Source organism: Malurus melanocephalus, unplaced genomic scaffold, assembly GCF_030028575.1.
Source record: "Malurus melanocephalus ecotype Western Australia unplaced genomic scaffold, MMel_1.1 scaffold_1089, whole genome shotgun sequence".
In the NCBI taxonomy this organism is placed as follows: Eukaryota; Metazoa; Chordata; class Aves; order Passeriformes; family Maluridae; genus Malurus; species Malurus melanocephalus.
In genome coordinates, this window is record NW_026624321.1 from 1 (window position 1) to 12,302 (window position 12,302).

General features: G+C 45.9%; 1 protein-coding gene across 2 annotated transcripts in view; it reads right to left on the minus strand.

The window, feature by feature from the left end:
• Nucleotides 1-6: 6 nt before the first annotated feature.
• LOC130586162 (phenylalanine-4-hydroxylase-like) overlaps nt 7-12,302 on the minus strand; it is a 22,517-nt gene continuing 10,221 nt past the window's right edge. For both annotated transcript variants that reach the window (XM_057386881.1, XM_057386882.1), the window contains exons 3-7: nt 9,681-9,864; nt 4,898-4,986; nt 2,893-2,960; nt 483-679; nt 7-147 (exon numbers count right to left, since the gene is read on the minus strand). In XM_057386881.1, the coding sequence (XP_057242864.1) occupies nt 8-147; nt 483-679; nt 2,893-2,960; nt 4,898-4,986; nt 9,681-9,864 (678 nt within the window). In that variant the 3' untranslated portion in view covers nt 7. The remainder of the gene's footprint in view (nt 148-482; nt 680-2,892; nt 2,961-4,897; nt 4,987-9,680; nt 9,865-12,302) is intronic.

Below are 12,302 nucleotides of genomic sequence, written 5' to 3' on the forward strand. Positions count from 1 at the left end.
CCAGTACTCACGGCTCGGGGGTGTACATGGGTTTGGAAGCGTGGCGGATGTACTGCGTGGAGTGGAACACSCGGAACGCCAGCCCCGCCAGGAAATCCCGAGAGGAGAGCAATCCTGCCACAGGGCGCAGGCGAAACCCGGTGCAGCCTGCAGGGACACAAAAAATGGCATCTTAAAAACAGCTCCCGTGTGTGGTTTAGCCTTGCCCAGGCTCCTCATGCTGTGAAAAGCTTGTTGGTTGGTTGGGGTTTTGTTAATCTCCTTATGTTAAATATTTCTGCCCATGTGCACCACCAGCACAGTGTCTGAGCATCTGTCCCGTGGTACCCCCAGAAGCATTACAGAAGGACTAAGTGATGTACCCAAACACCTTAGGGAGCTTGTGAAAAATCAGGGATTGTTTCCCTTCTCTGGAAGAACCACTCCCACCGATAGCTGAGGCCTTTCATTTCGTTTGGTTCTTTCAAGGGCCTCAAACTTACTCTGCAAGAAATTTGAGATATCTTCAAGCTGGGGAATGTTGTCCTCCCGGTAGCCACAGTATTCCTCCAGCAGWGGGAACACGTGGTTGTGCTCGTAGCAGGCATGGGTTGGGTACAGAGTCTTCAGCTCCCTGAACACCGTGCCCCAGGTTTTCTTCTCCTCCTCCGTGTAGGTGACACGAGGAATAGGCTGGCCACTGGAAAGGAGATGGRCACCCTCAACAGCAGAAAGAGAAAACGCCTGTGCCATCAGCATCGTGCTCTTTGTCCTTTCCCACCTGCCATTTTCTGAAGTTTCCTTATTCTGCTTCACAAAGAATTCTTATTCAGCTTTACCAGGACTGCTCCGTCCAGGAGCTGCTGGAGCAGTGGAGAGGTGCCTTTGGGCTGACATGCAGCTGCAAAAGGAGCCTCACTTGTCCCCAGGCACTGGCTGGAAGGGAATCTACTGACCTGGGCTGAGATTCTGGCCTTTAGACAGCTCCTTGCATTATTGTGTTCAAAATAAATCAGTGCTGATTTGTCTTATGAAGGTGCTCTTCTAAAAACACTTGYTGGCTGTGGGTTTTGATTTATTTGTACTTCTAGATATGAAGGAGCTGTTTAATTTACAAAATTTTACAAAAATATTGTTTTTGTAAAAGCAGGGAAACCATCAGCTCCATAAAACTGTGCTGCAGTGGCAGGGAAATTCTGATCTGTGCCATAACAGAAGCAGACTCCAGCCAGTTTGACTTTTTTCTGACTGTAAGGAGTAATTATGAGCTAAATCCCACGCCAGGCCTCCATGTGCTCAGATCCTGTGGAATCTGACAGGAGTTACATGGTCCCAGGCAAAGCAGCTTGGCCTCCTGTGAATAATCAATTCCTCTGCAATAATGTCAGGGCCACAGGTGAACCCAGCAGCTTTGGGAAATCAAAGGGTTTTAAGTGATTTAATAGGGTTAACATCACTGCTGGAATAATGCTGGAGCTTCCCAAGCCCCAGAGCCCCATTGTTAMACTCTTGATGACACCCCACCATCTCCCACTCCCTCATTTTCCCCTCGAGCCTCAGGGCAGCTCCTCTGGAGAACCATCATTTTCTGCCTCTCTGTATCAGCTCTCCTTGATCTGTGGAGCTTTAAACATCTTGTTGAATTATGAGGATTGCTGGGGGATTTTTGTTCCTCCAAAACACCTAAATAATCCTCAACTACCTTCAAGGACTGCAGGGGGAAGCTATGGCTTAAAAACCTTTCAAATTGCAATTGAAAGAAAATATTCTAGGGATCAATGGGGCCAGAAGCAAAGGAAGGCATGGGGAAAAGGCAACCTAAAAGCAAAGCAGAAGCCAGGGAAATTGAGCATTCAACAAAAACAGTGAGTAAATCTATCAGGAGAGGAGGCAAAAGAGCAAAGGAAAAAGGTTTGGATAACAGACTGAATATTAGTAAGTTACATCTTGGAATATATCAGTTCCAGTTTGAATCTCAGGGGGAAGGGGTGGTTAATATTTTAAATTCTGTGTAGGATTTGGTGAAAACCTGAGAACTAGAGACCAGAATTTGTGATACATCATGCAGGAAAGGTAGAGCTTCTGTGAGATATCTAGGAATGGACATTAGATCCAGRCAGAAAATCTTATCCAAATTTTCTAGCTCTAAACTGGGCTTCTGCCTTTTTTCACCTGACATTTTGTCCTTTCCATCAGCCAGTCTAATTTTGTCTCTCATTTTGTGGTTACRTTTTGCGCTTTGGCTCGGGGCTATCTTTTCATCCTGTGCAAAGCGTAGCTCAAAATGTACCATAAATGTTAATTTTTTCCTTGCAATCACGGTTTTTACCAGTCCCAGCAAGAATCAGGCCCAGTGGTACCAATCTACACCTACACCTGTCTCTGGGAACAGGATTTTTTCTCCTCCAGCTCTGATCAATCAAACAAGCTCRTTCTAACTGAATTTATCATCTCCATTATTTTATTTTTCTTGGGAAATGAAAGCCTAAATTGCTGATTGCAGCAATGATAAAAGTAGAATAYCAGACAGTGGATTAGCATCAGAACCATAAGTTATTCATTATTTTAATGGTGTTTGCAGCTCCTGCTTTAATGCTAATGACAGGGACTGGTTTAATGGGAAATACCAGATTCATTCAATGCTCAGGTTTTTGGCCTCAAAATTTGCTCAATCACACAGCAAAGCTGGGAAAGAGGGGTGTTGTGGGGAAAGAAGGGAGATGATGTCTCTTCTGAACGCGTGCCTGGAACAATTTGCTTTTGTTTTGCCGCGATTCGGGGATAAACACACGAACAGGAGGATTTAAACAGGTGAGAGAAGAGGCAGCAGCAGGAGGATTGTTTGGAAAAGCAGGGGTTGGTTGCCAGCCTGGCAGGGAGCAGGAGGGCAGGGTTTGCTCTGTGGGCACTCACTGTCGGTAGTTGTAGGCGATATCCGCAAATTCCTTCCTGCGGGCGCGGTACACGGGATCCTTGAACCCCTGAGGAGACACAGCCACGCTCAGCCCGTGCACAAGTGCAGAAGRTGAAGAGATTTCCTCCCAGAGAGCATCCTCAGGCACGGCTGGTGCAGGCCAGGCAGTGCAGAGAGGTCAGGGGAAAGCTGCCTCCGCTCTGCCTTCCTTCAGCCACGCTCTCCCACCGCCCCTCGCCCCCCAAGCCCTTGCATTCTCTCATTTCTACCTCCTGTAAGACAGGGAAACTTGCTCCTTTACAGCAACAAGGTGCTCCTGGCAAGAGCAACACAGAATTATCAGCTCTTGGATAACCGTGCCCTTCTGGTTTCCCTTCAGGCTTGGTGCTGTCCCTTGGCTGCTCTAGAGGAGCAGAATCAAAACACATTAGAAACACGTTCATCAACTCCATCAGACTTTTAAGGCAGATTTTCAGCGTGAACCAGACTYAAAAGTACTCATTTTGAAACTGCTAGAGGAACAGTAGCCATTTAGCAGGCAAGAAAACCCCATTATTTGTAGTACAAATTCAACCATTTGAAGGGAATTAATGACTACAAAGAATGTCTAACAGACCTTGTGGTTGGGAGCTTGACCTTTGCAGCTAATTACCAATAAAACGAAGGATGAGCAATAAAACCTCTAAATCTCCAGAGRGAAAGGTTATCCTGCCCCATCATGCCTGCTGCTCAGAGTAAAAGATCCCCAGGAGCAGGAGTGTAGGAACATCCTTCCAAGCTGGGAAAATGCATCCCTTGGTGGTGAACGGCACCAACGGACCCAGGGGCCACAAAACACAGCCAAGCACAGGAGGCAGCTCAAGTGGAGTGSAAATCTAACAGAGTGAGTAAAAGGAGGCAAGCCAGTGGCCAAAATTAACCTGTTATGGAGGTCATTGTGATTAAATTCTATCTATTAATTAACTACTAAACGCACAGGCTCGTCTAATTTCTCTTTTYCTACACTCTGGAGACTGTCACACCTATTTACCCTTTTTCAAGGCGCCAGTGATCACTAACTGATTCTAGAAAGTGAAGGAGAGATGCTTCATTCCTTTTTATATATTTTTGTTGTTGTTGTTGTTGTTTTTTGGTTCATTTTTCACAACAATCCTGATCACACACAAGGGGGCCAYTGGCTCAGTGCTCCTCCTTTCCTCCTGCCTTTCACATGGCCACAGCACATCTCCAATTAGGCAATAGGTACTGAATGACTAATCACCCCATCTCAATTAAAATAATAGCAGCAATTTCTGTGGCGCTGCGTGTGATTTATTTATAATCACCCCATCTCAATTAAACTAATAGCAGCAATTTCTGGCACACTGCATGGAGCTCAGTGTGTTTTGACAAATGAAAGTAAGTTGTTGTTTGCTCGCAGGGGGAATAGAGGTAGAAAATATTCACCTATCTGAAAAACACTGAAAAACCCCAAAACCATTTTTTTTTAATCAGCTAAGTAATGAACAAAACTGTCTGAGGCTACCATTTAAACCACAAATTTTTTGAACCGAGAACCTTTTCTTTTGTTGTCTCTCACCAATCATGTCAGATTCAAAAACCACATGATGAGACACTGAGCTAAATTGTGTGTATGTAACCAAGGCTGAAAAAAACCAGTTTTCCCATCTCCAGGGTATGATATGTTGCTTTTTTTCTGGTTAGTCATACACAAAGTGAGCTTGAAATCGCTGCACCAGAGCCACCTGGGCAGGCCAGAGATGTCCTCGTGGTGGCCCTGTGCTCTGACAACCACTGTGATTTTTGAGGTCTCCTGGCATTTGACCAATTACAGCCACCTTTGGTGTGATTGACTTCAGAACTTGGACTGATTATCACCCTAGAAATGTGGTCGCCTTCTTGTCCTGTGAGATTTACTCCGCTAGACCTAAAGCAGAGCAAATGTAAATGAGAGAAACATCTGTGCCAACAGATGAAAAATGCTAAAAAAAAAAATAATCTTACAGGGTGATCAGCATCCAACTCTGCTCCATAGCTTAGGATCTGATTGGCAAACCTGTCCAGCTCCTGGATGCTTCTTGGGAACCACGGCACTGCAAAACAGAAAAGAAGYAGAGGGTGGTGTGATTCTTGGCTATTTGTAGAGGGCCTTCTTCTGATACTTTCATCTTTTCATCATAAATATAAAGAAACACATGCAAGGTGCTAAATTGTTTTGATCTTTTTCCCTGTAGTAGGAGACAAAAGCAAGTGAAGAAAGTTGTCTTGAATTTGTGGTTGTTTTGCTCTGTTGGAAGAGCAGAGAGCATCAGGAGTGTTTMACCCTCGGTGCAGAGCTGGCTTGTRAAGTTCATGATTTTCTGTTTATTACTTCTGCTCTCTTGGCTTATCAAAATGCAGAAAATTTTCACAATAAGACAGAATCAACACTTTCAAAGGAAYGACAAGAAACCTGACAACAAGGATRAAAAAAATTTTTGGACTCCCTGAAAYTCTAGGAATTACTTGGTGGGCCCATTTGAGTCAGAATTCTGAAACAAAATGACAAATGGCATCCTAATACCTCAGACTGGTTATCACTGCAGTCATCACCCATTAATGCATGGATTTGATTAATTTTCTTGGTTTTAATTAATTTCCTGGTTCTCTGTTTCCTTGTAACTCATATCCTATACACTGTCCACAGCACAGGAGGGACCAAGCTGCCCACACGGCCTGAAACGCCCATGGGATTATTCTCCTTTCAGAACAACATCAGGTGAAGCACAAAGAACAATCCCAGGCGTTTCCAGATGCCGTGTGCCAAGATGGAAAAAAAGGAAATCAAGGCAATTCACTATGACTGCCTGGAGGAGCCTCTATGGGTGATAAGTTTGCAATTTATGGAGCAGCTTTCTGGCACCGATGGTGCTGGTGCTGGGCACGCAGCTGATCCCTCCCTGCTCAGCAGAGATCCGGGATGTGCTCGTTCCCTTCTCCCTGGAAATCAGAGCTGAGCAGCTCACCAGATGGCAGCAGAAGACCCAGCAAGGTCCCCAGATGGATTTCCTCGCTGCTGGAYGTGCTGCTGGCTCTCTGGGTTGCCCCAGGAACGCTCTCACCCCTCGCTGTCAGAAGCTTTCCTGCACCTCCAACCCCAACCAGACAGAGAGGGGAGCAGTAAAAGGTGTGTTTGATCCCTGGAGAGGGGTCCACAGGGAGCACACGCAGCCAAACCCTGTTTGCTGTATGGGTTTATCTCTCACTGACTTTTGTGGGGGAATTGTTTCACTGTCTTGCACTCCAGACTCGCCGCCACCAGCCAGGGGTGAGCACACTGTTCCTGGTTTTGTGTTAGGCACTTTGCTGGCAGCCCCACAGCAAAGGATTTGCCAGTGACAGAGAGAATAACCACTCTTCTCTGGGTTCCACCCCTACCTGAAGGGTCCAGGCTGTGTGGAAAAAAAAATAAAAATTGGTGTGGGCTGAAGGCTGAGCTGGATTTCAGCAGCAATGTCTGCAGGGCTTTGCTGGCCTGAATCAGAAAGGACCCATGGGCAGGGYTTGAGCCATTGCTGCCTCACAATCAACACTGACTGAGTTCCATTAAATATTTTATTCTCAAGATTGCCTTAGCACTCGGTGCAGACCTCACGATAAACTCGAGGGAATCCTCAAGTGATGTGGGTGTGGAGATGGATGATTGCTTTTCCCCTGCACACGAGCAGCAGCTCATCCCCCTGGCATGAAAGCCCTGCAGGTTCCTGAGCTGGGATCAGGTTCCTGAGCTGGGATCAGGTTCCTGAGCTGGGATCAGGTTCCTGAGCTGGGATCAGGTTCCTGATCTCCTCATCAGCTGAAGGGGAGCAGCTCTGAGCTTGTGGGGCTGGGTGGAAGCACTGGGCTGTGGAAGGCAAATCCCAAGGATGCTCAGAGCTGCATARCTGGAGTTAAGCTGGGTCCTGGAAAGTCCTGAGCCTTCTCAGATCTCACGAAAGCAAGAACCGAGGATTCTGAGCATGGTCCTGGGGCAAACACTGTGTTAAGTCTATCCTGCCCTCACTCATATCGAGGGTGAAAAAAGCTGCTGGGGCTCCTGCCCAGCTGTGATGTGCCAGCACACTGTCCCCTGCCCTCCCAGAAACCATTTCAAACATCAAATCGAATTACCCCCTGGCTGAATCGGTCCCATATTTTGTTTGCAGCATCCTGCTGCAGCCCAGACCCGCTGTCTGCCTGCAGAGCCATTAAAGAGTGGCCAGGGCCAGCTCTSCCAACACTGGGGCTCTGTGCGGGGCTGATCTGTCACAAATATTGATTTGTCTGCCAGCCAAACAGCAGCGTTTATGGGACGGGGCTGGACACCCAAGTGGTGACCAGATTAGCCCGGGGTCAAACGCTCAGCAGAATGCTAATCAGCCATTGATGGCAGAGGCAGCCAGGACCTGAGCGGAATCCTCCCCTCAGACCATTGTGAGCAGGGTCAAAGACAGGTCTGGGCAATTTATAGCAGTTCAAGGCCCAGGTTTAGCCCTTTTTTAGGCAGTCTCAAACGCTCTGGCCAGCCTCAGGGTCTGGCAAACAAGGCCCCTACAGATCCTCAGAAATGCAATAAATTGTCTGCGTTTCCCTCGTGCTGCAACAGGATAATATTTAATTATTTTTTATTCAYGGGCTCCAAGTGGACTGCAGATACCAATTTTGTTTCCAAAAAGAGCTTTTAAGAGATGCACTGTGTTTTTACAACAAATCTTTCMATCTACACAAAGAATCTTTTGCCCAGTGACTGCCAGCCCTTTTTCAGCTGAAACTCTAAAGCTACATTTGGATTTGGAGCATGGGGCTGGCCTGCTCTCACCTAAAATTTCACTGTTGATCCAAATCTGGTATTTGCAACTGTTTGAAAGCATCAATTGAATTTTGCATTTAGTTAAGGAAAGATTCTAAAAGCAGTTAAAGTGACCCCAAAAAAAAAAAAAAAGATAAAAAAGAAAAAGTCATTTATTTATCCCAACAAAGCACATGCACACAGTTTTTAACACTGAGCTATACAGAAGGGACAGAGCACAGAAATTTCCTCTGGGTGCCCACAAAGCAGYGCCCCAAGCATGGTACTGTCTGCTTCCCACAGGAAACAGAAAAAATAAGGTTTTTCTTTCTCAAATCAGGAGCATGAGCAAAATGAATCCTTAGCAGGGAAGAAATGAGAGCATCTTAGGCAGCAGCAMAAGAATCAATCCCATGGGATCCCAGAATGGCTCTGGAAGAAAACCTTCCCATCCTTTACCTGCCCACTGAGCCAAGTGTGGCAATATCCCCACAAACCACACGGCTGGGATTCTGCTCCCTGGGGACACGGGGCTCTTGTTCTGTGTTCTGGGAATCAGATGCCCAGATTTGCCAGGAGCTGGCATTTGAAAGACAAATAAATGAATAAAAAGCCCCACAAGGCTGTTATTTGTCAGGAGCATCGCTGATAAAGGACAGCATCTCTCACCAGCTTCCTCCAGCTCGGGCTGCTCCACCCAGGATCTGCCACCCACAGCTCATCCCCTAAGCAGGGCTTGTCTGACCTTTCAAAATACAGCTCTTTAGGGATTTCGGTTTGACCGGACCCCTATTGCTCATGAGAGGAGTTGAAATACAAAAAAAAAAAAAAAAAAAAAAAGAGCAAAAAGAAATATCAATCTTCCTCTCTCTCCTCAGCAATAAATTGCTCCCATTTTACAGCATTTCTGAATTACTGAAGCTAACAAACACAAGTTATCCTTGCAGACAGAAGGGGATCAAGTCCCTTTTTGAAGCACTGACRGGATAATGTAGCTCAAAAACTCCTTTGATCARCACAGTAACATGCAGTGAAATCCTYATCCTACAGCTGGCCACAGGAGTTTTGACTTCTGTGAGGTCAGAATTTCACATTCAAGGCTTTCCTGGCTGATATTTAGAGCTGTAGGATTTAGAGCTCTGTCTGACTTTGGCCTATGTTTAAACACAACTTTATTATTTAATAATGCTTATTATTAACTTCTTCATCATAACTAAATAAATTAAAGTTATATTAAGCCCTGCTAGGTCCTGTAGCTTTCTTCTGGAAATAAAAAAGCCCCCAAAAGTGAACCTCTTCGATCTGACATGATCATAAATCACCTAATCAACCTTTTGTCCCTTTGTCCTCATGAATGGAGAAAAGTGACTCCAAAGAGAATCTGCCTTCTTCTTTTTCATCTTCCAATGTAATGTCATGGGTAGGACACAAAGGGAACGGTAAAAGGATTACCAGCAYTGATCTCAAGAAGGTATTAATGTCCTTTCATGTTGCTGCTAGGAAGGAAGAGGAAGATCCAGACCTAAAGCATTTAAAGTCTGAAATCCTATTAAAATCACATCTGTTATCTGAGGAGGCATTTAAGCCTGTCTCAGACTCTGCTGCACCAAGCAGCCTCAGCTCCAGCAAATCTCCAAGAATTAGGAGCATCAACAACTCACAAAACCTTCCCTCATTTCCCTGCAGAGGCAGAACTGCAGCTGGGATTTCTTACAGCGATGGAGAGTTCGTCCTTCTCCCACCAAAGCGGGTGGCAGAGCCTCCCGGGTTTCCCAGGAGACCAGAAGCATGGCAAAAATTCTGCACTGACCCAAAATCYCTGAATGAAAAAGTAGGAAAGAGCAGGAAGAACAAGCAGAGAGAGAGAGAAATGCAGCCATAAAGGTCCAAGAGGTTCTGCTTCACTGCAGGAAAAATCAGTAATTTCACTGTGTGACATGAAATCCCTGGTCAATGTTAATTTTGTCAGCGTGTCCTCACCAGTGTCCTTCTTCTTTGTCCGGGACAGCTCATGGACTGTCGCTCCAATGTCACTTCTCAGGGACTTGAGGATCTTGTCCAGCGCTGGGACATTCTTGCCTTCCAAGTTGATGAAGAATTCATACTCATCCTTGTTGAGACGGGAAGGTCGGGACTCAATGTGGGTCAGGTTTATACCCTTTTCCTACGAGGAAGAGGAATTTGGGGTTTGGGGGTRAGTGAGGCTGGATAAATACACAACAACCCGTGCTGTTCAACCCAAAGAGCTCGGACACTCCTGTCTCGTGGCCACTGGGCTCGAGGGTTTTCACACCAGGGAGGGGAAGGATGAGGAACGTGTGGGATTCACCCTTGTGCAGAGCTCACAAGAAGCAGGAATTCCACCTTGGAAAACCATTTGCACGGGGCTGTTGGCCAGACATCCAGTGGGAAATCCACAAAAAAAAAAAAAAAAAAAAAAAAAAAAAAAAAAAAAAAAAAAAAAAAAAAAAAAAAAAAAAAGCAGCCCAGCTTCGTGCAAATAAAAATATGGATGTTTTAAACGACAGAATGACTGAGCTGCTAAGGCTGGAGATCAGCGAGTTCATTAACGTGCTCAGGTGGCCTCAGCACACTGCCCAGAGCTGTGTCCACTCCAGTTCTGAGACTTTTCAGTCTCTCTGGGCACCTGCTTGCTGTTCTAATCATCCTCACAGCCAAAATCACTCTGTTACTAGAGCTGCTTTGCAAATCCCAGTTCCATTCTAGTCCAACCACTCCATCTAGTGTTTAATCTTTATCGTTTCAGAACTTTCTGTGTCCTCCATGTTGCCAAATATTGCAATTTTACCAACCAATTGCAATGCCTCACAACGAYTGACGTTTTATTTAAAGCTCCAGCTTCTGAAGACAAATTGTTACTTGAGAAAGGAGAATTTTTTTTTTGTTTGTTTAATTGCATGTTTCAAGCAGTTTTCAATCTCTGTTTTTAGTAGAGCTTGAAATCTTGACAATCCATGCCTTCAAAAGTCAGCTAATAAAAGTTATTCCTGTTTTATGAGCTATTTTTTGTTGCTGGAACCAAACTGCTMTGTGCTTTTTGGAGATCCCAACTGCCACATGTTTATGGCTGAATTAACCTGAATTATTAACTCTGATCTCTTCTGCCCTTCGTATTTTAAGCTGGTAGGACCAATTCTTACACAAATTTAGCAAGTATTAGCGAATCTGAATAGATTTTGCCCGAAGGACTGAGGGCAGCATCAGGCACAGCAGTCAATAGAAGTCACAGGAGCGTGCTGTTGACAGATCCCCTGGAGTCTGACAAAGTCACTCCCAATTTCTTGCTTTTTTTTTTTTTTTTTCCTTAAAACTCCACTCCTAGGGGTGGAAGGACTCAGCTTTCACTATTTTAAAATCCAAGTTAACTGCACCTCTTTAGAGAAGGAAGCCTCAAGACATCCTCAAAGCTCAAATATCAAGTCAGAATTAGTTCCAACCAAGTTAGAAGTGGGTAGATTTTTTTTCTGGAAATGTTATGGGTTACTACTCCCCGTGGCACTGACACATCCTTCTGTTCACTCATTGCTAAATGCTCCCATGTATGGCTCTCAAACACAGGACAGCTGTGAAATCCAGCTGCAGCTTTTTTTCAGGACTGTTGTCATTAATTAAAGTTTGGCCTCCTCAGGAGACCCCACACTGTTACCACATGAAGAGCTTTCAACAACACTGCAGTGTTGCTAATCAAAATTTAATGAGAATTTGGGTGAAATTTCCCAAATTCAGGATTTGACTTGCACTTTCTGGTACTGAAAAAAAAGGTGAGGTGTTCTTTTAACCCTTGCCACGTGCTAGGGCAGGGTCCCATGAAGGAGGGTGCTTTCAGAAGCTCGAGTATAAGCTCAGTGTGTGATTTTGATGGATCAGGGGACTTGGGAAGTTACAGGGATGCCTTCAGCCAGGGATTCCCAGAGGGAAGGCAAAGGCAGACACCTCACCCAGCAGTCCTGAACACAGCTCTTCCCCAACTTCTCTTTCGCATCTGCTGGGCTCCTTCTTCCAAACTCCCAGAGGAAACGTGTGCCAGGGCAGATCCCTGCCAGCAAACAGTTCCAGAGGGCAGCTGGCCCTGGGCCWGCCCCTGATTCCATCACTTTTGCTCCAACGCTGACATTTGTTGTGAGGCTTTCTGCACAATCTGACTGCCAAACACGTGGAGCTGGACCCACCAAAACACGTGAGGGTGTGCAGAATTGCACAAGAACCCACAAAGAGGCCGCTCCTCTCTTTGAACCCTGTTGGTGTGTCACATCAGGAATTGCTGCTCTCCTGACCCTGGAAGAGCAGGGATGAGACCAAGCACGTGGATTTGGGGCAGTGAATGAAACGATCGTGGCTGTGCACACGTGCAGAGGGATGGGGAAACAATCTCGGGGTGGAGGTGTGCCCATCCCGCTCTCCTATCGCTGTGGGCACTGCCAGCACACCCCCTGGCAAAGGGAACATTGTCCTCCCCTCATTTGGGAACAGCCCCCACGCCTCCCCAGGGGACACAGGGACAGCAGTCACACAGGACGTTCTGTCCAATAAAATTCCTAAACAGAAAAAGAGCAGAGTTACCTCTGCTGGCTCCAAAATTCC